At 35.6% G+C, this 26,736-nt stretch overlaps 1 protein-coding gene across 7 annotated transcripts in view; it reads right to left on the reverse strand.

The window, feature by feature from the left end:
• Positions 1 to 98: 98 nt before the first annotated feature.
• The window catches only part of TBC1D19 (TBC1 domain family member 19), a 174,796-nt gene continuing 148,158 nt past the window's right edge, over positions 99 to 26,736 (reverse strand). The window contains exons 17-22 of one of the 7 annotated variants that reach the window (XM_008017700.3): positions 25,194 to 25,303; positions 22,897 to 22,988; positions 16,664 to 16,779; positions 14,389 to 14,469; positions 11,307 to 11,377; positions 99 to 10,325 (exon numbers count right to left, since the gene is read on the reverse strand). In XM_008017700.3, the coding sequence (XP_008015891.1) occupies positions 10,251 to 10,325; positions 11,307 to 11,377; positions 14,389 to 14,469; positions 16,664 to 16,779; positions 22,897 to 22,988; positions 25,194 to 25,303 (545 nt within the window). In that variant the 3' untranslated portion in view covers positions 99 to 10,250. The other 6 variants (XM_073012480.1, XM_073012482.1, XM_073012479.1 and 3 more) reach the window with 6 other exon arrangements.

Consider the following 26,736-nt stretch of genomic DNA (forward strand, 5'->3'; position numbering starts at 1 on the left):
AATTACCCTTCTCTCAGAAATGCTTTTATTTTTTTTTTGTTGTAACCTTTAATCCATCCACCCCTCTTTATCCATACCTATCACCAAGCCCTCCTTACCTTTCATTTCTCTTCTTTTCTAGTTTATATTCCATGACCCATCATTATAGGTTCTTCCTTGCAAACCTCAACTTCTTTGTTCTGTTGAATGAGATTTGGAGTCCAATAAACAGCACTCTTCTTCCTGCCTGAGTTCAGCGGTACTTGAGAGAGAAAATTAAAATCTAGGCTGGTGAAAGCAGATGAAGATGATATATCATCTTTCTTACTGCTAAAGTTAATCCCAAGGAATGTGACTTAGTTTTACAGCAAGGACTTTTAAAAACTGAGTTAGTCACGGGCTCCTTGGCTTTTAAAAACTGAGTTAGACACAGACTCCTGAACGCTACAGCCATCTCCTCTCCCACCCCCAATTCTGTACCATGGGATCTAGACTCTGTAAAGCTCAGGGAACAGAGGAGCAGTGCAGAACAGTTCACTGTGGGCAGCTGGATTCCGTGAAAAAGATGAGAGAAGGAGGTTGGCTTTAAATGCCCACTGTCATATCCTGACCTCATCAATAATATAATTCATTCTCCTCCAGGGGAGGAGAGAGTGAGGGCCAGCTATCAGCCAAAATATTACATTGATAAATATCTTAAAATACTTCTTAAACTTATTCAAAAAAGAAATACATTTCATTTAAAATTAGGTGAGCTGTAACACTTTTATGTTTGATTGCAAGTTCTAGTCAGCAAATAAGAAATGACAGACAACAGGCATATATATTTGAAAGAAGCAAAATTGCCTATTTATAGATAACATACTGTACATCACCTAGGGATGCTGCAAAAAAGATAGTAGGAGTAGTAAGTTCAGCAAAGTCTTAGGACATAAGGTCAATTACACCAGTGAGCTCCTTCCACACAGAAGAAAACATTAGGACTTGGTGATATACTACCCCGAACACCCCTCTTCCTCCATCACACTTGCCCAACTTTCTGTGGTCTTTTCCCTGTCAGCACCAGAACAGTAGATGTTAGCATTCAAGATACTTTTATGTATTTTATCTTACTTGTGTAGACCTAGAAAATCTGAGACAGATCTCAGTTAATTTAGAAAGTTTATTTTGTCAAGGTTGAGGATGCGTGCCCTTGACACAGCCTCAGGAAGTCCTGACGACATGTGCCCAAGGTTGTTGGGATGCAGCTTGGTTTTATACATTTTAGGGAGGCATGCTTCATCAATCAAGTACATTTAAGAAAGACATTGGACCGGGCGTGGTGGCTCACACCTGTAATCCCAGCACTTTGGGAGGCCCAGGCGGGCAGATCACGAGGTCAGGAGATCGAGAACATCCTGGCTAACATGGTGAAACCCTGTCTCTATTAAAAATACAAAAAATTTACCCAGGTGTGGTGGGGGGGTACCTGTAGTCCCAGCTACTTGGGAGGCCGAGGTATGAGAATGGCGCGAACCCTGGAAGCAGAGCTTGCAGTGAGCCGAGATTGCACCACTGCACTCCAGCCTGGGTGGCAGAGCGAGACTCTGTCTCAAAATAAAAGAAAGAAAGAAAGACATTGGTTTGGTCCAGAAAGGCAGGACAACTCAGGCGGGGAGGTTTCAAGGCTATCGGTAAATTTAAACATTTCCTGGTTGACAATTGGTTGAGTTTGTCTAAAAACCTGGGATCAATAGAAAGGAATGTTTGGAGACCAAAGTTTTGTCATGCAGATGAAGCTTTTAGCTAGTGGGCTTCAGGGAGAACAGGCTGTAAAATGTTTCTCATCAGACTTAAAGTCTGTGTTGATTTTAATGCTGGAGAGGTATAGTGAGGCATGTCTGACCCCCACTTCTGTTTACGGCCTCAACCAGTCTTTCAGGTTAAATTTTAAGAGCCCTGGCTGAAGAGGAAGTCCATTTAGATGGTTGGGAGGTCTTAGAATTTTATTTTTGGCTTACATTCGAAATTACCACACAAGACAAATTAGACAGGTAGAATCACCTATTTTATAAAAAGGGTTATTAAAAAATTTGAACTTATTATTTTCATATGTTACGGTTAGTACAGTAAACTTCATTTAGCTGAGAGGAGATGGATTGCCTCTTATTGCTGTCACAAACTATGACCCACATAGGAGCTTAAAACAATACAACATTATTATCTTACAGTTCTGGAGGTCAAAAGTCCTACAATCAAGGTGTCAGTAGGGATACATTCCTTCTGGTCACAGGGAGACTCCATTTCCTTCCAGCTTCTAGAGGCTGCCTGTATTCCTTGGCTCATGGACCCTCCCTCCATTTTTAAAGCTAGCTGTGTGACACCTTCAAATCCCTCCGTGACTCATACCCTTCTGTTTCTCTGTTTCACTTTCAATTGTAAGAACACTCGTCATTACATTGGGCCCGCCTGATAATCCAGGATAATCTCCCCATCTCAAAATTGTTAATAACATCAACAAGCCCCTTTTGCTGGTAAGGAAACATATACAGCGTTTTCAGGAATTGGAACTGAATATCTTTGAGGAATCATTTTTCCTATCACAGGAAGGATGGCGCCATTACTTTAAGAAAGAAGTGCTAAGATTCTATTGTCATAGGGGGTACTGTCTCTTACCACATTTGATACTGAAAAAGCAATCACATGAATACCTGTATACATTGAAGGCCCAGCACAGTACCTTGCTCAGAGTAAGTATTCAATGTTTGTTGAGTAAGTATATGTACACCATATATCTAAGAAAAAAAGTTTTAAGGATAAAGAATAGTTGAATAAGTAATTAAAAACCATTTTCTAATTAATATGACAAAGGCATTGATAATACCTGAAGCCAACTGTTTAAGTTAAAAGGATAATTTTAAGAAGCCATGTGAATGATCAGCAACATAAAACTTAACCTATCTTCTCTGTATTTCAATATTGCTCCCCACTTCCTTCTGAATCCGTCTCACTTTCCCCTACTATTTTATTTATTTATTTATTTTGAGACAGAGTTTCACTCTGTCCCTCAGGTCGAAGTGTGGTGGCACAACCTCAGCTCACTGTAACCTTCATCTCCCAGGTTCAAGTGATTCTCCTGCCTCAGCCTCCCGAGTAGCTGGGATTACAGGCATGTGCCACCATACCCAGCTAATTTTTTTTTTTTTTTTTGTATTTTTAGTAGAGACGGGGTTTCAGCATGTTGGCCAGACTGGTCTCGAGCTCCTGATCTCAAGTGATCTGCCCACCTTGGCCTCCCAAAGTGCTGAGATTACAGGCTTGAGCCACCGTGCCCATCCTCCCCCATTGTTTTATACGTAAATTGGCCAAACTATTGTTTATAAATATTGAAAAATATTTGTTACACTTATTCAAGAAATAAGTACATTTCCTTTAAAATTAGGTGAGCTGCAACACTTCTGTATTCAATTGCAAGTTCTAGTCAGTGAATAAGGAAAGAAAAAGAGTATACGTATTTGAAAGAAACAAACCAAATTTTATTTATTTATGGATGACATACTGTATATATGGAAAATTCCAGGGAGGCTACAAAAAAGGATAGTAGAAGTAGTAAGCTTAGCAAGGTCTCAGGATGCAAGGTCAATATAAAATATCAATTGCATTTACATCTTAATAACAAAAGATTGGAAATTAAAATAAAAATACCATTATTTAAATACAATAGCATCAAAAAATGTGAAAGAAGTAGGGATAATTTTAACAAAATATGTGAAAGAATTGTACACTGAAAACTACAAAAGATTACTTTTATAGTAATCTTTTGTAAAATTAAAGCAGATCTAAATAAATAGAGAGATATACCATGTTTATGGATTGGAGGACTCAGCATTGTTAAAGATATCAATTCTTTCCAGACTGATCTATTAAGCCAATGCTATCTGAATAAAAATCAAAGCAGACTTTTTACTTCTTTTGGTGCAGATTAAAAAGTTCTTTAGAAATACGAAGAAGCTAGAATGGCCAAATAATTTTAACATACGTGAATAAAGTTAGAGGACTTACACTACCTGATTTCAAGATTTACTATAAAACTACAAAAATCAAGAGAGTGCAATATTGAAATTAGGTTAGACAAAAATTCATGAACAGAATAGAGGGTCCAGAAACCAGCCCATATACATAATCAGTTAATTTTATACAAAGGTAGTGATGTAAAAGGGAAAAGACAGTCTCTTCACAAATGGCTTATATTCATGTGCAAAAACAAAACCTCAACCCTTAACTTGCACCATACACAAAAATTAACTTGGAAAAAAAGGGATCATAAATCTAAATGTATGAGTTAATCTTTAAAGTTTCTAGAAAAAAACATAGGGAAAACAAATCTTTGTGACTTTGACTTAAGCAAAGATTTCTTGGAGAGAAAGCAAAAAATATAAACCATAAAAGAAAAAAACAGATAAATTGAACCTCAACAAAATTAAAACTTTTTCTCTTTAAAAGACAGTTAAGAATATTAACTATCTCATAGTTAAGAAAATTAACTCTCCTATAGGCTGGGAGAAAATTTTGCAAATCATATGCTGCATCCAGAATAAGGACTCCTTACAACTTTGTTTTGAGAAAAGGTCTCACTCTGACATCCAGGCTGGAATGCAGTGGCGGGATCACAGCTCACTGCAGCCTTAACTTTTAGCCTCAAACTATCCTTCCACTTCAGCATCCCACCCCCACCCCCAGTAGCTGAAATTACAGGTGTGTGCCACCATGACTGGTTAATTTTTTTGTATTTTTTTTGTAGGGACGTGGTTTTATCATGTTGCCCAAGCTGGTCTTGAACTCCTGGGCTCAAGCCATCTGCCTGCCTTGGCCTTCCAAAGTGCTGGGATTATAGGTGTAAGCCACCACACCCAGCCTATAACTTAGTAAGATCATTGATTTAAAATGGACAAAAGATTTGAACAGATACTTTACAAAAGAATATGTATAAATGGCAAATAAGTATGAAAATATGCTCAATATCATTAGGAAAATACAAATTAAAACCACTTATTAGAATGACTAATATGACAACACCAAGTGTTGGTAGTAAGGATTGGGAAATACGAACTCATATACTGTTGGTGGCAATGTAAAACAGTAGAACCACTTCAGAAGAGTGTGGAGGCCTCCTTCTAAGTTAAACATGTGCTTACACATAACCCAGAAATCCTACTCCTAAGGTATTTACCCCAGAAATATTAAGATATATGTCCACATGAAGGCTTGTGCACAAATGTTTATAGTAGCTGTATCCATAATACACCTAAACTGAAAACACCATGAATGTACATTAACAATAGTAAATAAACAAATTGTGAAATACCCATACAATGAAATCCTAGGCAGTAATAACAAGGAATGAACTACTGATCACATAATATGGATGAATCTCAAAACATGCTGAGCAAAAGAAGCCAGACACAAAAAAGTACATATGGATGATTCCATTTACATGAAACTCTAGAAAAGATGAATCTAATCTTTAGGGACAGAAGCAGATGAGTGGTTGGAGTGAATGTGTGAATGGGGGATTGGATGGGGAGGGGCACAAAAGGAACTATTTTGGGTGATGGAAATGTTCTATACCTTGATGTGGTGGTGGTGACATGGGTATATACATTTGTTAAGCCTTATAGAACTGTACACTTAAAATGCATTTTATTTTACATAAAATATACATGTAATTTTATTGTACATTAAATTATACCTTAATAAAGTTAACTTAAATGAAAAAAAAGAGTGACAGAACCATTTCATTTTTCCCTCTGAAAATATTCTTTCCCTTTGGACTTCCAAAGGCAACTCCACAAGTCAACTTGGTGGGTAAAATAGCTGTGTGACACTGGATAGGCAAATTCCTTTATCAGTAAAATTAGTGAATTAGAATTGATGACTTCATTTGTTCATTCAATAAACATTTACTAAGGCCTATTATGGGGCAAACACAATGCTAGATTCTAGAGATATATGGCTGAAAAAGAATCCAATTTTGTCCTCAAGGAGTCACAGAACAGCGGGAGTGAGGACAAGCTAACTAGATTATAATACATCTCATGTATATGTAGGGGTTGAGGATTCATAAGAGAAGCAGTGTTCCCTGATGGTGCAACACCTGAGATGGGTTTTGATGTACAAGTAAGAGTTAGGTAAAGAGGGAAGAGAAGGCATTCTAAGCAGAGGAAGCCGTAAGGGCAAAGGGCCAAAGGCAAAATATATACCTTGTATTAGGTACTTCAAGTAGTTCAGTAGGTCTGAAATATACAATTTATCCTTGTAAGGTCATTGTTGTGTCTTGATTAGAAGAAGTTAAAATATATACTACTCTAGTTTGAGCAGTGCATAGACAGGAGTTCTATGCCAAATAATGATACCCCTATTATTGTGCATCACCTAAAAGGAAACTAACTGCCATCAATTACGATCCTTTTTGTTGCAAAGAAAATCCTTTGGGTCTTGTAAAAAAAAACAGTTCAGAGGTAGACTGGTGCAGCACGATCTGGGGATCAACAAGGCCAAATGTGCAGCTTTTCCTTCTCTCCATTCCTAGGCTGCAGCAGCTACACACCCTACATTCTTCGTATCTAGCTTCCCTGAAAGATTAAACCAAAGCTTCCTAATTAAGTTTCACTAACTCCCATTGGTCTCAGATTTTGCGTTGGTCCTGAAGCAATCCCCTTGGCCAGAGGAACAATATATGGTGACTACTTGGCTAGGACCCAGAGGTCCTGGGGATGCAAGTCAGCCTCACCTGATGCACATGGGGAAGGGGTAGATCGCTAAAGAAAAATCAGAGCATTTGTGGAAGAAGGAAGACTAGATATAAAGGAGAAATTATGTTTTATAGAAAACAGATCCCAACAATTTCTGAGTAGGTCAAGGGATACAGACATATATGGACAAATTTCTGCTTGCATCTTCCACATTTAGGACAGACAAGTCAATGAAAACTGCCTTCAGAATAAAGTGACAAAATCAGAACACATATCCAAAAAGCTATCAGTTAATACTATAAGCATCAAATGAGTGGATGAACAGTTCTATGAGAACAAGGAGAAGGGCCTAATTAATTTAATTTACAGGTTCCATGGTATCTTCACAACAGAGAAAAATTTTTGAGGGAGATCTTGAGAAATGGAGAAGATTTTGGCAGAAACAAAATGAAGAGCCATATGTGGTTGAGAATCAGCATGGAACCTAGTGAGGCTGAAGTACAGGATAATGGATCACTGTGGGAACATAAGAATGAAAAGGCCAAGCGGTGAAGACTTTTTCCTGTTATGCTACAGAGTCTAGCCTTTATCCTTTAAGCAATGAGAAGTTGTTGAGTTTTTGAAGCATAGAAGTGGCACAATCAAATCTGCATTCAGAGAACTATAGGACTAGACTAGACTAGACACTTCTTAATGCAAGAAGGAAGGAGATAAATCTGGGGGGAGAGATAAAGCTAAATTCTGAAATAGAAGGCTGAGACAACTCAAGCTTAATGGTCTCTATTTTCCCTGCAAAATAGGAGGAGAGAGCACATACTGAGTGTGGGGTATTGCGAAGTTAAGACAAGCTGGAAATTTCAATTAGCCAGAACACTGCATTACCAAAGCATTCTCAACAAAACCATTATTCAATAAACTCTTCCATACTATAAAGTCATAACATATCACATTAGCGGGTGAACTGACATCCTGAAGAACCGCTTATTAGGCTACACCAATGCCAGTGTATCACTATTCACTCCAATCTTTGTAATCACTGGCAGAGCAGTTGTGAAGCGGGTGTCAGGGGTTGGGAGGAGATGGCACAGGAGGATGCAAGAGAAAGGAAGTCAAATGAGGGAGCCTAAGGAGGCGTGGTTAAAGATGGAGTGGACAGGTCTGGCGTGGTCACTCACGCCTGTAATCCCAGCACTTTGGGAGGCTGAGGCAGGTGGATCACTTGAGGTCAGGAGTTCGAGACCTGGCTAGATGACATGGTGAAAACCCGTCTCTACTAAAAATACAAAAAATCAGCCAGGTGTTATGGTGCATGCCTGTAGTCCCAGCTACTTGTGAGGCTGAGGCAGGAGAGTCACTTGAACCCAGGAGGTGGAGGCTGCAGTGAGCCGAGATCGCATCACTGCACTCCAGCCTGGGTGACAGAGCCAGACTGCGTCAAAAAAAAAATAAATAAATAAAAAATAAATATAATAAAAAAAAATTGTGTGGTAAGGCAGCCCGATGACCCTCAGTGCAGTGTTTTAACAAGCAGCCAAGAGCAGTGCTTGGCAGAGAGGGGTCTGGGGAAGCAGCAAAGTGGATGGTTGTCAACCAAGTCCGGCTTTGGGATTCAGATTTAGATCTACTGCCTAGAGCCACCTGTTTCAAATGAAAGGATCTGCTATGGCATGGTCCATTCATTTTTACAGACAGAGTCTTAAATTATCAGGTTAAATGATAGAAATGCTAACGAAATTGTGCAGTCTTCATCTATCATCTTCTACTACTTGTCCTTAAAACGTCATATACAAACTAAGTACCAACAACATCCTTCATTTGCTTGGTGCTTTGCAGTTTTAAAAATTACTTTCAAATATAGTATTTTCTTATTTGGTCCTACAGGTCCTTACCTACCTGTAAGGTAAACGGAGCAGATACAATAATTTCCTACCATTTGTTACCAGTCCCTCAACCCCAATTACAGATAAGAGAGCTTAAATTATCTAGGGATTTACAGGAGGACCAAAATTCCCCCATCTGAGGACCAGAATTCTCCAGTCTAGTGTACTAGACTATTACATTGCCTCTTTAAAAAAAGCTAATGCATAGTCTCCTAAGGAAAAAAGTCAAAGATGGGCATATCTGTATGCACGTGAACCAGATCATTTAAAACTCACTCTCTTCCTAATATTTAGCCATTTTCTGAGTAGATAATAGTCATGGGTGTGTGCTTTTCCTGTCAATTAATGTACATTCGGAAACAAAGAATGGCAAAGCATAGGATTATAACTGCATCACCTTCAAAAGCAATAAAATGGGGTTTATTAAGAATCAATCGTGGAATAAATTATTATTCAGCTCTTAGGAAATCAACAAGCATTTTTCCTAATATATACCGCCAAAATAAAAGATTCATAAAATACATTTGGGTAAAAATAAAATGGCAATCAATAAGAGTATCAATCTACTGATTTAGTTTTAGTGAAGTGATCAGCATCTTAAATTTGAAACTAAAATCAAAGGACAATAGTTTTCGGACTTTTTCCCCCACATATTTTTTCCTCCATATTACAGAAATGGTAGGTCTTTAGGAAGTAATACAAAATAAGATCCTTCACGTATAATAAAGCCCAAAATAAGGCTGATGCCTTGCATAATGTCTGCAGTTTAGAATGAATGCCTACTACCTACTTTTAATCTCTCTCAGGGGCTCTGCCCCAGAAGTATATCTTGTGAAACCAAGCTTCAGCAAAAGTGAATGTGGTTTTGACTCCTCATTCTCTTGGGTGTCTTCCTTGTATAGTTACAAAGTAACAGAAGCTGGCAACAGGCCTTGGCAATGTCAAGTCTTCTAAGCAAGAGAAGGAAGGTTGAGAAGTGAAAAGGGATCAACTATAATTTTCTGACTTTCAGAGAGTCAAGCATAAAATATTGCTAGACGGAGACAATTGTATTCGACCTTCCCCAGTAGAGATGTTTAAAGAGTGAAATAAAATGGAGAGAAATGTAGAAAATCCCTGGGGTGTAAAAAGTTGCTTAAAACATCATTTAAGCAACTTTTGAATTCCAACTTAAAAACATTATCTTTTTCAAGTGTTCTCACACCCTACTCCACCCCTGGCTCTGAGTGAAGAGCAATTTATGAGACAAAACAATACATTATCTAGAGATAAATTTATAAACTGACATAAAAGAATTATCCAAGAAGCTACATTACCTCTTGAAGTTTATTACAGTATCTTTAGTTCTTATTGCATATATTATTACATGCCATTTACAAGTCAGGATTATATATATATTATAATATTATATATATAATGCTCAATTTAGCAGAAGTTGTGTTTATTGCTTCTCTCTTGAAAATCAGCAGCATGCGATGCAATATTTGGTGCAGAGTTATTGTTTCAAAAAGTGAGAAACTACTTAGGTTTAACTGAAGAGGGAACATGATCTTTATTGGCTTATATGCAAAGTTTCATTTTGGTTTTATGCAGAGTTTGCATAGTTCATGATTTGTTTCTAATGAAAAACTAGATGTGTTGTCAGTGACTGTGAAGAAGATCAGGTGACAGTAGCAAACAGAAAAATTTGAAGAAGAGGCATTACTTTTAAAGTAGAAAGGTCAGCAAGAACTGCCTGAAACAAAAAATAAAAAGAATTATTAATAGCAAAGCGAAGTCTATGAAATAAGGTAAACATAATTACTATGTAATTTTGACACTAAGCTCTTCTTTGGATTTGTCCTAAATCTTAGTACTAAAGCTACAACTTTCCTTCTCTTTTCAGAATATCTTAATGGTAGTACATGTGCAAAATGCTAAAACGTGCTGCAGAAAATAACCTGGATGTTAGCCTCAGTCTTCTTCAAATATACAAGGTAGCAAGAGTTTATAACAGGTTTAACATTTCAACTTGCTTCTATAAATAAGCGTACATTATGATTCCTAGTCCTGTTATTCTAGTGTAAGGACTGACTGACTGCAGGAAGTCATTTTGAGATGGAACTAATGTTTATTCAGTTGCAAGATGCATAAACATCCTCTTCCCTTTAAACAAAAATGCAGGCAGCTATTTTAAGGAAAAATTTATATTTCTGTGAAAGATAACAAATAGAATAATACAGTAAGCACTATTTAATTGAACCATATTTCAGGTATAAATTATATCACTGAAAAGAAATCAGCTTTAAATAATTAACTCACAATTTTAAATAACCAAAAAAGCCCATGTATCTTCACTATATCACCCAAATACATGCTCTTTAACTCTCTCAAGTAGTTTTCCTTCTGTGAAAATAATGCATCGACATGAACAATTAAAAAATGCAACATAAACCCCAATTGTTTCTACTAAAATTACCAGGTATCTGGTTTCCCATATGATTATAATGGTTTCCTATAATAATCTTGTTTATTACTCCTTCATAAGAAGACTTTTCTCAAGTAATTAAAGAAATTTGAATCCTTAAGTATTATTAGCTCATAACTTAACAGGTTTTACCCGAGTTAAAAAATCTGGCTGCAAGTAATACGTGTCCTATGCATCAGACACTAAAATGACAGCCTGGCAATCTCTCAGAAACTATTTCCATCCCATCTGAGTGAAACTTATCCTTACTTCAGCTGCAGCCAGTGATGTCACCTCCATCAGGTTCACTGCTCGGAAAGCAAACACGGCAGCTGCCAGCACTGGAAAAGAATGCACACTATTTCAACTGTTCGCCTACTCATCAGCCCGGCACAGTTACTGCTATGCTATGCCCAAAACCCACTGCGCGGAAATTCAGAACTAGTGCTTTACACAACCGACCACATCCCCGCATTCTGAGTTAAGGTCTTATGATGAACAGAAATTGTCTGCTCTAGAGAACAGTGACTGATGGCCAGACAAACTGAACACCACAGTTTTGAGAAAAAGAAAAATTAAGTGTTCTTTAAAAAGGCCATTTTAAAAGTTATTTCTTTCAAATCTACAACTTAAACCATTTTAAAATGGCATGAAGATCTAATGAGTCTTTTTTTTTTTTTCTTTTTTAATAGAGATAAGGTCTTACTATGTTGCCTAGGCTGGTCTTGAATTCCTGGGCTCAAGTGATCATCCTGCCTCACCCTCCCAAAGTGCTGGGATTACAGGGGTGAGCCACTATGCCTGGCCTAATGACTGTCTTACTGATTAAGGTTTATTTTGGTGCAGGTATTTCTTCCTAATGTAGTAGAGAGGCTTCTGAAACGTTATATGGAGGCTGAATTTTTAAATAGATTATGTTTCATATGTACCAAGGAGGTGTCCTGATAGAAATGTGGCTTTAAAGCCTTTTCTTAAAAAATATTTTTATAATTTTTCGTTATATTTTTATACACAGCACTGAATTTCTTAGAGTTTCACAAATGGATATATCTGTATGGAGGGCTGCTGTGGAATTGATACTGACATTTTAATTTAATGTTGGCTACAGGAAAAAAGAAGTGAAACTTCAAAAAAATCCAAACATTACAAGACAACTTAAAGATCAATAATATACATTAAGTAGAAAACAACATTGGAGGCCAGGCATGCTGGTGCACACCTGTAGTACCAGCTAACTGGGAAGTTGAGGCAGGAGAAGTGTCTTGAGCTCAGGAGTTTGACAGCCTGGGCAACATGGCAAAAACCTGTCTCTTAAAAAAAAATTAAAAATAACATTTGGATTATTGTTTCCATTAAACATATGTACATGGAAAAAGAGCAATGCTAACATGCAAAACTTATATAATCTACTGTAAAACTCCATGTGAAGGAGTGAGTCATAAACAATAGAAGGATCCATTTAAAAGGCAGGTGACCCTGACAAGGAGATGGTACTGCTTGGAGCTAACTCTTGACTTATCCCCTTTTCTCTCCATCACCAGTGATGGTAGTGGATTCTCTACCCAACAAGTCATTGAAGTTTAGGAAATTAATGGTAAGAAATATTCAAAATACTGGGCACAGTGACTCATGCCTGCAATCCCAGTGCTTTGGGAGGCTGAGACAGGAGGATTGTGTGAGGCTAGGACTTGAAGACCAGACTGGAAAATAAAGCAAGACCCTGGTCTCTACAAAAAATTTAAAAAATAAGCCAGGCATGGTGGTGCATGCCTGTAGTCCCAGCTACTTGGGAGACTGAGGCAGAGGAATGCTTGACCCAGGAGTTCTAGGCTGTAATGAGCTATGCTTGTGTCACTGCGCTCTAGCCTGGGTAACAGAGTGAGACCTTGTCTCAAAAAAACAAAAAACAAAAAACAAAAAAAATGAAAAAGAAATATTCAAAATTATTTGGAAGACTGGTTCCTAGGTATACTGCATACCTAATGCAAACATATATATTTTTTAAAATACATTTTTACAAAGAGAATAAGTAATTCTCATACCAATTCTGTGAGTTAAATACTATTAATAGCCCATTTTACTAATATAGAGAGTAAGGCATAGTGAGTGGGGTGACATGTAGAAAATAGTAAAGCCAATACTCAACCTTGGCTCTGGAGTTGTGCATCTAACCACTATGTGAAGACACTATTGAGGCTGAAAGTAAGCAGCAACCACTCATCTCTGACATGATAATCTGTGTGCTTTCCTAAGAATCATTGGCTCTGCTGTCTATCAGAATAACTTTCCAGAGATGGCATGAAGGATGCTGCTACAGTGGTCCTGGTCATTGTGCCTGAGGAACAGAAGTCAGCAGCAAGGCCTCTTAATTTCCCCAGATGAAGACCAAGTGCAACCAGTGACTGGGAAGCACAGGCACTTTTCTAAGGGACAAGAGATTTTGGACAGTCGGGCAAAAAAGCATTAGAACTCCTTAGAGAGAAAAATTCTAGAGAAAAAGATGGGAATGGTAAAATTTCAAAAAGTCAAGTCAGCTGCAGTTAGTGAATATGTAACAGGAGATACAAGAGATCTGCAACAAAGGATTTACTCCTTAACTGAAATGGAGAAAACATGAATACTTTAAAGTCACTGAGTTTCATGTTTACAAGAATATCAAAGAAAACTATTTCTGTAGACTGCAATTTTTTACAGCTTCCTAATATCTGGAATAATATTTTGTATAGTGCAGGCATTTTAGCCGTTAAAGAATATGATTACTACTTCCTTTTTTGTATATAATTGAACATAGTTGCTGAAAGCTTGACAGGCTCGCCAAATTTTCTGCTCCAGCAGGAAAGAGTTTTACATAGTGGAAAACTCAAAGGTAGATAAGAAGGGGAAAAAGAGCAGTTCACTAATTGACCTCAGCATCCAAAATGCTTATGTGCTCATAACCTTTATTTATCTTGGTGTCACATCACAGAAGTTCCTTTCCATCTGCTTCATGTTTGGTTTGCCCAGCCCTTCCACAGGACAGGCTTGTTTGCCAAGGGAGGAAAGGTCTACACTTTGGGATATTTTCAACTGAAATTATGCTTCATATGAAATATAGAGGCTCTAATATTTTCTTTTGGTCTTATTACTTTAATTCTAAGCAATTCTATCAAGAACATTAAGATAACTTTGCTTTAAACTGTCCTTCAAAAGGCTCTAATTAATTCACAATTAAAGCCAGTGACATTTATGAAAATATTTCTCAAGACTGCATAGTAACCCACTTGGTCAGAAAAAGGTGGTTCCAAAATACTCATACCAAAGGTATATGAAATAATCAAAACTAATTTGTATACATTTACATGAAATTATTTACCCTGTGGTTCTTTATCTGAATTCCATGGTAGGGGAGCTTCCTTCAGTCTAGTTCCATTTCTAGATGTTCCAGAAGTCTTCCCTGTAGATTTTTTAAAGCACTCAGGGAAAATGGGTGGAAGCAATAATGAAGACTACATTTCTACCTATTCTTCAGTAACCTTTTCATTAATTATTGAGCTCACAGAAGAGTGCCTGGCTTAGTGCAAATACAGTATTCAACATACATTTATTTCTCTGTTCCTTCAGTTTGCTAAGGGGTGATAAGGCACAGAATGAGAGAATTTAAATTGAAAGAGGGCTTGAAGGTTTTCTAATTCAACATTTCTTTCAAGGTATGAAACCTCTTGACCCTTCACATCACAGTTAAAGAACCCATTCTACTTTTCGAAAGTCCTAATTATTAAAAAGTATTTTCCTATACTGAGCCCTCCTTTTAAACATGCTTTAATGTCTCTTTAAAATGATACTGAGTGCTATACACAGTACTCTTCAAATTTTCTGGTACACTCAGAAGACAGACATTTGGTTAAAAGTCTACAGTTCTCTCACTTGAGAAATGACAGGAGAAAACAAGGCTACTTAGCTTGGAAAATAGAAGACTTTGGGGACAGGCAAAAATGTGAGAGTAGAGAAAACATGATAATTACCTTGGTTTAACAGACGTACATTTTAACGAGCCATATTATCCAGAAATGAAATGGGCCACCAGGTAAGGCAGGGATTGCCCAATACTGAAGTGTCCCAACAGAGGATAAGAACAGCTCGTAAACAATGTTTAGAAAAAGTTATACTCAACAATCTTGAGGATTCCTTCTCCTGCTAGATTATATATGTTACTGCCACTCGGCCAAAAGAAATGAGGGCAGACCATTATTTCCTAACTCCTATTTGTACAGGTTTTTTAAAAAATTGAGAGAAGAAAACTAGAAGTTGCTAAAAATATTAATCAGTGATATCTCTCATTATACCAGGGTAACTACCACCCAGGGACATATGCTACCCAGTATCTGTAACTATAGACTTCTCAGCATTCAAGAATATGTGAAGGCTGGGCGTGGAGGCTCACACCTGTAATCCCAGCACTCTGGGAGGCCGAGGTGGGTGGATCACTTGAGGTCAGGAGTTTCAGACCAACCTGGCCAACATGGTAAAACCCCGTCTCTACTATAAATACAAAAATTACCTGAGTGTGGTGGCAGGCACCTGTAATCTCAGCTATTCAGGAGGTTGAAGAGGGAGACTCACTTTAACCCAGGAGGTAGAGGTTGCAGTGAGCCAAGATTATGCCACTGCACCCCAGCTTGGGCGACAGAGTGAGAGTGTCTCAAAAAAAAAAACAAAAAACAAAAAACAAAACCCAAATATGTTAATATGGTACCTAGAGAATCTTCCTATCATATTCTTCTTCAACTAAGCTTTATTTCCACAGCAGCCCAGAGAGGTGATTTTATAATGCTATCAATTTAAGGTATGGAAACATTCTGCCAACTTTTCTGATTCCTATCTATTGTGAAAACATTGTAATTATTACTTGAATATCCTGATAATCTCAATAATAAAATAATTGAGTCTATTGTGTACAAGGGAAGCAAAATAATAGAAATAATTAGAAATATATGCCCTCTTCGTAATCATATAATTGCCTTGGGCATACATCTGTTGTAAGAACTGCTTAATTATTAAATAAAAGATAAATTTGTGACTTCCTGAAAAAAAGATGAAATAGTTTTTGGCCTGAGAGAATAAAAGGGGAAATTCAGCCACCAGGGAGGAAGTCAGAGACTGTTAGTAAAAAGGAAAAGGTTTTAACTTCATTTATAAACAGACACAGAAGAGCTGAGGTTTCAGCCATGCAGGGAGGCTTAGCCTGTTTGGATCTTAGGTGTTGAGATGGGGCATAGAACAGACTGCTAAGGTAGCAGGGGAGTCCAGAGGAGAAGGGAAGTGTATCTACACTCTGCTGCACAGACTCATAGGTGCTGGGAGATAGTGAGACCTAGCTGGACTAAAAGGGGAGACGGAAAGGGAAGGGAAAATGAACTTTCCTGGGAGCTGGGAAGAAAGACTAGAAGGAGGCTGGTATTGTGCAGTTACATAAAAATATCAAGACTTCTGTTTTTGTTGGTACTTATCTTCAAAGCCAGATATATCTATTAATTGTTCATGCATTAGAAATGACAAATAAATTCCAGTTACAGATGGTGAATGTTAGGAAGAAAAGGGACCTTATTATAGAAACAGCACGTGTTTTACAAACAAGCATTTACTCTTACCAGCAAGAATTTCCAGAGAGTTGTATCCTAGGATTCTATCCCATAAAAGCAAGAGCTGATCTGTAGCTAAGTACCCAGAGAAAGCTCGAACCATCCACTTAAATGATATACGAAGTCTATAAGCAAGGAAAAATAAAAAGTAATTTACCACTGAAATTTTCTTATGAAAATGCAATATCAGAAGAACCCAACCAATTCTATTGTCAAGGTAACTCTTTCAAGAGTCTTAGAAATAACCTGGGCATTTAAAACTTAAGTACTTTCTTGAAAGCTGCAAAAGTACAGTGATGAGAAACCCTAAGTCCTCAAATTAGTGGTCTCGAAGTATTAAGAGGAAGAATTATACATGCTGGGTCCTCCTTTATTCTAGAGGTCAGCCTTTATAAAACCCACTTCTACATTCTGTTTTTTAGAGTGTATACTACTTAGCTATTAATGAGCTGACCTTCTGATAGTCTTAATTCCAGGCAATCCAAAATAATTTGAATTTTTATTCAAAATACTTGAAAGATTGTTCAATGCCTTCATATTTTCTCAATTTAATAAATTATTTTCTACATTTCAGTCAAATGGTTATATAGGATGAATAAAATAAAATAACAAGTATAAGGACAAAAATAGTTTTAAAGCTATGAGACATTAGAAACAGATTTCTGATTTCAAACTCTTCATTTTAGTTAGGAGGTTATAGAACTCTGAAAGATCAGCCAGAAAATTCAATTAAATTCTATTTCACTAAAAAAATTCAAGATGTATGAGACCTCACTACTTACAAGTAGGTTATGTTACAATAACAATTTATCTCTGAAATCAGGAAATGAACTCTTTGGCCCTGGTGCCTTAAGAGACCAACTAGATCCTCACATTTCTGTATTATCTATTAGCATCTAATATCATTTGACTGTCCCTGACAGGTGCTAGCCAAACTGCTTGCTGGAATTATCATATTATGTCAATAAACATCTGTGCTATTCTCTTAAAAGACAGAAAAGGACCCAGAGGTTGCCTTGGTTGGTGTCACTGTATTAATTATCTTAAGACTGAAAAAGATCCTCAAGTTTCAGAAATTCCTCAATACTGTCTAACTATTGTTCTAATATAACAAAGTACATGTAGGCACTAGTATTGACTAATTAAGCTTTTTGGGTGGTCTTAGAATATCTCTTTATATATACAAAAGAAACTTTGGGCCACTGGAATTTTAATAACTTACAAAATACATTTGAATTTAAAGTCAAAATTATTAACTTCAGCTAGCTTCATTTTACTCAAATTCTCATAGTGTCATATTTGAGGAATAGTGCCACACATCCCCACCCACCAATATAGAAATACCATAGCATAGCTTTTTAGAAATAAAGTTTATTGTGCTATAATTTATGTATAGTCATCCCCCATGGTTTCACTTTCTGTGGTTTCAGTTATCCATAGCCAACTGTGGTCACCAACAGTCCAAAAATATTAAATGAAAAATTCCAAAGATAATCCATAAATTTTAAATTGTGTGCTGTTCTGAGTAGCCTGGTGAAAGCTCACACGGTCCCACTCCAGACACGAATCATCACTTTGTCCAGTGTATCCATGCTGCACATGCTACCCACATGTTAGTCACTTAGAAGCTGCATTGGTTATTAGGTTGACTGTCCTGGTATCACAGCGCCTGTGTTCAAGTAACCCTTATTATTATTATTTTTTACTTAATAATGGCCCCAAAGAGTAAGAGAGAGTAGTGATGCTTGCATATTGTTATAATTGTTCTATTTTATTATTAGTTATTGTAAATCTCTTGCTGTGCCTAATTATAAACTGAACTTTATCATAGTTATGTAAGTATAGGGAAAAACATCATGGTGTATATATAGGGCTCAGTACTATCCACAGTTTCAGGCATCCACTGGGGGTCTTGAAATGTATCTCCCACAGATAAGGGGAAACTACAGTATAGTAGAAATTACTCTTATTAGTGTACAGTTCAATATGTTTTGTATGAAGAAGAACCAGATGAAAATTGTAGAACTGAAAAACCACACAAAAACATCTCACTAGATGGGATCTAATAGTAAAACGAAAATGATGGAGGAAAGAGACAGATAATTTGACTATAGATCAGTAGAAAATGTTCAATCTACACCATACAGAAAAAGAATTAAGAAAAAGTGAAGTGCTGTGTGTGGTGATGGCTGTAATCCCGGTGCTTTGGGAGACTGAGGCAGGAGGAATACTTAAAGCCAGGAGTTTGAGACCAGCCTGAGCAACAAAGCAAGAACCTGTCTCTATAGAAAAAAAAGAAATAGACCTGCAAGGACTTGTGAGAAAATAATAAACTTAATTTTTCTTCATCTTCTTTTTTTCTTTTATATCAAAAGTTTCAACATTTGTGTCACTGGAATCCCAGAAGAAAAGAAGAATGAGTATGGTGCAGAAAAAAATATTTAAAGGAATAATGGGTCAAAACTTCCAAATTTGTCAAAAGACATAAACTTATAAATTCAAGCTTAGCAAACTCCCAACAGGATAAATCCAAAGAAATCTATGCCTAGATTATATAATAATCAAAGTGGTGACAACTGAAAACAAAAATCTTGATAGTAGCCAGAGAAAAATAAGGATTGATATCATTTCTTCCTGAAGTGCTTGGTAGATTTTGCCAGTGAAGCCATCTAGGCCTGAAGTTTATTTGAAGGTAGAATGTGATTAATTAAAGAAGTATATTGGCTAGGTGCAGTGGCTCACGCCTATAATCCCAGCACTTTGGGAGGCCAAGGCAGGCAGATTGCCTGAGGTCAGGAGTCCAAGACCAGTCTGGCCAACATGGTGAAACCCCATCTCTACTAGAAATACAAAAAAAAAATTAGCCATGCATGGTGGCATGCACCTATAATCCTAGCTACTTGGGAGGCTGAGGCAGGGGAATTGCTTGAACCAGGGAGGTGAGGTTGCAGTGAGCTGAGATCGCGTCACTGCACTCCAGCCTGGGCGACAGAGCAAGACTCCATCTCAAGAAAAAAAAAAAAAGGAAGAAGTATATTGTAAACCTCATGGCATCCATCAAAACATACTTTAAAAAGTATAAAAATCTAATAGTGGAGATAAAATGGAATAAAAAAATGTTCAATTCAAAAGTAGGCAGAGAATGAGAAAAAAGGAATAAAGAGAACATGGAACAACTAAAAAAATTTAGCAAGATAGTTGATTTCAATTCAATAATATCAATTATATTAAATATAAGTGGTATAAACATACCAATTAAGAAACAGACTGCCACATAGGAAGACCCAACTATACTTTCTTTTTTTTTTTTTTTTTTTTTTTTTTTGAGACGGAGTCTCGCTCTGTCGCCCAGGCTGGAATGCAATGGCGCAATCTCGGCTCACTGCAAGCTCCGCCTCCCGGGTTCACGCCATTCTCCTGCCTCAGCCTCCCGAGTAGCTGGGACTACAGGCGCCCGCCACTGCGCCCGGCTAATTTTTTTCTATTTTTATTAGAGACGGGGTTTCACCATGGTCTCGATCTCCTGACCTTGTGATCCGCCCGCCTCGGCCTCCCAAAGTGCTGGGATTACAGGCGTGAGCCACCGCGCCCGGCTTATACTTTCAACAAGAAACCCACTTAAAAAAAGATTTTGATAATATGTTAAGTAAAAGAACAGAAAAGAATGTATCATGCAATTATAATTTTAAAAAAGCTGGAATGGCTATATTAATATCAGACATAGTAGATTTATTACTAGGAATAAAACAGGACATTATATAATAATAAAGTGATCAATTCTCCTAAAAACAAAGCATCAAAATACATGAAGAAAAAAACAAATACAGCACTAAAGGAAGACATAGACAAAATCCACAATTATAATTAGAGCCTTTCACATTCCTCTTTAAATAATCAATAGAAAAAGTAGACAGAAAATTAGTAAGTGTATACAAGGTTTGAACATCATTATTAACAAACTTGATTTCCTTGACATTTATATGACATTCTGCCCAATACTTGCAGAATACAAAGTTTTTTCAGGTGCACATGGACCAAGACAGATCATGTTCTGGATCCAAAAACAAACTTCAACACATTTAAAACAACTGAAATCATATGAAGCATGTTGTCTAACTGCAACAGAATTAAAACAGAAATAAACAAAAGAAAGATATCTTTCCAAATATTTAGAAATTAAACAACATACTTTTACATAACCCATATTCAAAGAGGAAACCACAGGAGAAATTACAAAACATTTCTAATTAAATAAAAATGAAAATATAACACATCAAAATTTGTTGGGTGGAAGTAAAGAGGTAATTTGAGGGAAATCTGTAACATTAATGCTTATATTAGAAAAAAAAGAAAGGTCCCCAAATCAATGATCTAACTTCCACCTTAAACAAGCAGAAAGACAAGAGTAAAATAAATCTAATGCAAGCAAAAAGAAGAAAATAATAAATATGAGTAGAAATAAATCGAAGCAGAAAAACAACAGAGAAAAAGAATCAATGGAATAAAAAACTGTTTCTTTCAAAGACGAATAAAATTGATAAACCTGCAGCCAGAATAATCAAGAAAAAATGGGAGATTACAATTACTAATATCAGGAATGACAAAAATGATGTCACTACTAACCCTAGAAATATTAAAAAGGCTAAGCATAGAGAATAGTATGAATAACTTTGTTTATAAATATGATAACCTAGTAAAAGACATAAACTACTGAAGCTTATTCAAAAAGAAATAGATAACCCAAGTAGTCCTGTATCTATTAAAGAAATTAAACTCAAAGTTAAAAAGCTTCCAAAAGCTTCAGTTTTTAAAAAATTGATTTCTACCTTGACAATTAGAATTTTTACAATTTTCCTACATAGGAATTTTAATGTTTATCATGTCATTGAAATAAATTTATTTCTTTTAATGAGTAAAGTATATAAATAGGCTATAAAAATGTCATTTTAGTTTCTAGTAATGAACTAAATGTCTTCATCCTAGTAAAGAAAATCCTACTTATACTCCAATGTTCATTTCACAATAGCAAAAAGAAGTCAATTTACTACAAGTTTAAGAATGAAAGTCTTATGCTCATATAAAATATTTCTGAATCATGAATAGAATTTTATTTTTTAATGGCTACAAAGGAAAGGGTATCCGCTCAGTATTATCAATGGATGATATGAGGTATTATTTTATAAAGGCCATCTCTAAGATGGCTGAAATTCAATGGTACTTTATAAAAAGGAGATTATATACCTATCTATCTCTATCTCCATCTTGATTGCTATCTCCATCTTTATAATCATTCAATCTTTAAACAACTCTGCAAGGTACTAATTCTCTTGATTTTTAAGATAAATAAACTGAATTATCTTAACATAAAGAAATTGAGGCTTTGATAAATTAAAAAACTTCACCAGGATTACAAAGCTTAACAGAAATGGAATTTGAATCTGGATTAAATTTCCACCCACTCAGCTATCTATTTGCTACGGATTCAAGAGTGGAGAAGACAAATACTATACTATTCTATTTCCCACTAACTTCTTTTGTGGCCTCAAGGAGTTAATACTTTTTTCAAATATACCCTCTTTAATAGGAGAAAATAGCTGCACAGATAAGACAGGAAGAAAACATTGATAAATCATTTGGAAATTTCTCTTGCTTTAGACACTGTTATTTTAAAAGAGAGAGAGAGAAAACCAATAATCTTGAAGTCCAGAGATACTATACATATTCACTTATAACTTATACTGCGACCAATGAACAAAATTCAAATTTTAGGAAGGAGAAATCACAGTGTACAACCATTGATAGGTACCTGATTTGCTTTCCTTTAACAAAAGACAGCCAACTTTAACTTCTATAGTTTTCATAGGTAATTCTCTGATAACTGTGGCCTATACTGACTTAAGTTTGGTATGATCACATTTTTCAGGTATTATTTGTTTCCACAAATGTTTGCTTCAGTTTTGGCTGACACCTTTCATTACGAATAGAAATTGGTTTATTTTGGTGACTCTTGTACCAGACACAAAAATCCTAGTAAAGAAGACTTTGTTAGGATTTTGGTAATTCTTTCAAGAATTTTTGGCACAATGTCATTACAATTTACTACTTGATAATTATAGTTTTATTAGGAAAACTGTTAGCTTAATTTCTCTGAAAAATTACATCTTTGCAAGTGCTCTACAATGAAGAAAAAATAGCTTTCTGTGAAACTATCTATTCTTCAATTAGGAGAGAAAAGTACTCACGGTTGAGCCCCAATTTCTCGTAGATGATAAAAGAGTTGGGGAAGGTAAGTTTGAAGAAGAGTTTCAAACAGCAGACAGAGTGACACAATACCCTGGATATAATAATGAATCATAAGAGAAATAGATATTTTAATATTTAAAAATTAACTATGCCAACAAATTATTCAAATGGAAAATGAGAAAGACTATCAACATAAATATTCTTTATACTGTTTAAGAGTCAAAAACAGGAAATGTATTAATGGCTCTCTAACATTGTGTTTAAACATAAACTTTACTTCTCTTTATTTATACTCACACATACAGATATGCTAAGGAGCCTCCCTTTTCACACAATATGCTCCCCACATAAACCAGTATGTAATATGTGGAGAGACCAAGGAAAACATCACCTTACAGAAAACTTGCCACTTTGCAAGCCACGCATTATTACTTAACCTCAGCAAAATTAGTTTTTATCTGAATGCATTCCAGTTTCCAGTTATTTCCCTAGTGCTATATAGCCACCTTCATTCTCCCTCCATATGTCCCTTCCCCTCCAGCCTCACTCACTAGGGAAAATATCGCCTGCTTTTCTCACTCTTTCTTTGAAATCTACCCCCAGGAAAAGACCAGCAGCTAGCTGCTTGAAATTTGCATCAGGAAATTATTGAACAAGAATGTTTGATTACTTAGTATACACATATTTTTTTAAAACTAAAATCTATTGTTTTTAAAAGGGCATTATTTGTGAAGTACAAAACTTAATCAATTTAAGCAGATGGTTTTTCAAGTACATTTATTATTTGACAACTCTGAATAAAGTCTTTCTTGCAGCTTAGCATTCCTCAGAGTTGATCTTTGTAAGGAATTTTTAATCCTCTTTTTGCATTTCTAAAGAAAAAAAGACTGTCATGGTTCCAAATAATTCAGTCTGGCTGCAAGCCAAAAAAGGAGGTGACTGCCTGTAAGTTTTCACTCCACTGAATCAAAAAAGAAAGGACAGGGGCAGGGCTGACTCAATCAATTCACTGAAAAAGGATACCCAGGGCCACCAGCACAGAGATAGAGAAGAAATACCCAGAGTTGCCCAGTGCCAGGCTTCAGTGCTCTGCACAGGGAGAACACCATGGGTATGTACTATGCAGCCAGTTTTTTTTAAACTCTGAAGCATAAAATGGCATAGAATATGAGAGTAAAAATATGATACTTAGAATGAGTATTAGAAAAGAATTACTGATCTTAATTATTGGTCATATTTCTGATTATTCCAGATTAAATATTAAGGTAAGATAAGAACAAAATCAAGTTCTCTTAGAGATAAGAAACCCAAGATAACTGGTGTTGCTTCATTTGTTTATCTGTGACATCCTGGAATTCTGTGATTTGCCAACTTTCACTAGCAATGTATGAGAGCAAAACTGGAGATGGGGGAAGGTGAAATAGGAATACATAGCCTTAGAATGGGGGGATAAAGAACAGCTATTTAATTTAATAGCAATAATACAGTTGCCTCTTTGGGGAAATTTAGTAGCCCTGACATATATTCCAATTGAATGTTTCACCTGGAGTAGCAGTCATGTTACCCACAGCAGGTCCAAAGGGGGAAAAAAAGCATAACTGAAATAAAATAAATACTGCTCTTAGTCAGGTTTATGGGAAAGGAAAAAAAAAGATGATAAAGGAACAGCCAAAATAAAACAGATTAAAATGTTTAACTCCTATATATATGCTTTTCCTTGATTCTTATGGTTATAGGCCAAAGGATTATTTTATTGAATACAAAGAAAATATGTACTTTTATAACTGATAATTACCCAAATATGAAATTGGCAAACAAGTGACAATTCAACATTTGATTTTCATTAACAAAGAAGAATGATGATAATAAGTATAACAACAACAGCCATTTATTTACAGAACACCTGCTAGGAGCCAAGCACTAACTACACTGAGTGCTTTATAGACTTTTCTACAGCACTAGAGATAATATATTATTTATTTCATCTCGTAGATAAGAGATCAGAAAAGAAGGTAGGCATCTTTGTTAAGAATAATAATACAGACATTCTAATTCTTGTAATATGTAAAAAAAAATCATTTAAATGTAGTTGACAAGAGACTTTTTCCATTTAAATTATTACAAAAATATTTAAATATCAATTTCATCTTGTCATTTTTGCAAGAAAAATACATTGGTTGACATCACAAATTAAAATTTGTTGCATTAGAATTTGAGTAGATGACTTTTTCTTAATGGAAAGAAAGAACAGATTACAGTCCAACCTAACTTGATCCAGTTTTTCTTATGAACTTACAGAAGGATGAGAAGAGATGGAATGAAGTCTGAAGAAAAAACGCACATACATCTCACGGAATATCTGATACAATTTGGAAGGTTCATGGTATAGAAAACAAAGTGGTGCAACTGAAAGAAAAAAATAATTTATAATACCGCAGAACTACTAAAATTTTAAGATAAATTTATAAAATATGACATTATAAATCACTATTTTATAGTAATCATATACACTCATAGACAAGTTTAAAATCATACTACTTTTTTTCATTTTGAGAGGGGAATATATGCACATGTAAAGTTCAAACAGCCATTAAATATTATAAAGAAAGGAGTATATTACAAACTATTATAATCCCAATTTAACAGATGGCTAAGAATGACATTATGGAATGATATAGAAATATGAAAAATTCCACATAACTTATAAAAACTACATAAATCAAATCTCTCCTTTTTAAAATTGAAGTAATAAGAAAATAACAACCAGGCAGTTTATTTTCACTTTCTCTCACAAAGGATTCAGGCCACATTTCAAAATTTTTAATTTTGGAAGTCAGGTAAGTAAAATAGATGATTTATGACTTTTAGAATCAAGGTCTTCAATTAATTCAATTTGAAAATAAAGATTTTTGAGTAATAGCTGTACACTACTGGTCTTTATTGCTACATCACCATATATATTCATCAACTGAAAACAATCTGTAGGCAGAAAGGATTTATTTCTCTAATGAATGTTGAATTGATTGCCCCCAGTCTGTAGCAATTAAGCACAGCTGGGTCAACTCAACCAGACATCCCACAGCTGAATGTCATGAAGTCCTAATCTTCGATTGGAGACCTACCTGAGCATGTGATTATTCTACACTGACAAAGGTGGTCATGCTTTCCATCTTTTCAAGCCTCAAATATTTCAGGCAGCATAGAAACAAATTTATAATGCAGATAGATACAACTGCATTACTTAAATATTAATTTTAACAAAAAATGCCTTACAGGGTAATTTCAAACAATATGTATTGGACAAGTAAGAATTTCTAGGGCTCTGTAGCCTGTTGGTAATGCTCTGAGGGCAGTAAGCACTAAGTAAACAAGGAAATCAGTGGGCCAGTTGAGCTCTCTTCTTTTTGACAAAGTAAAAGGAAAAATAGTAAAATATTTTAAATTCTTTCAAACACAAAAGTTCAATTTTCTGGGATAAAGGGCAATGCACAGTATTACTGATAAATAAGTCATTAAAAATTAGCATTGCAAGTGAGAATTTTTATTTTTTCTGAAGGCAAAAGAGAAATCACTTTTGGGGGTAAATATCTAAATTCATATAAAAATAAATACTTGTGTATATATAGAAAAATGTATAAACAATATATATTATATATAAAAATTTTAAAAAGACAGGTATGTCTATTTCAAGACAAATTTTAAAACTTATTTTATTATTAAATAAATTGCTACTTATAAAAATAGCCCAAATTAGGATATTTCATGTATTTACAAATAGTAACTCATGCTCTAATTGCAATAACAACCTAAGAAACAACAGTGTGGTACAAATATATATG

The sequence above is a fragment of the Chlorocebus sabaeus genome, chromosome 27, assembly GCF_047675955.1.
Source record: "Chlorocebus sabaeus isolate Y175 chromosome 27, mChlSab1.0.hap1, whole genome shotgun sequence".
Classification (NCBI taxonomy): domain Eukaryota; kingdom Metazoa; phylum Chordata; class Mammalia; order Primates; family Cercopithecidae; genus Chlorocebus; species Chlorocebus sabaeus.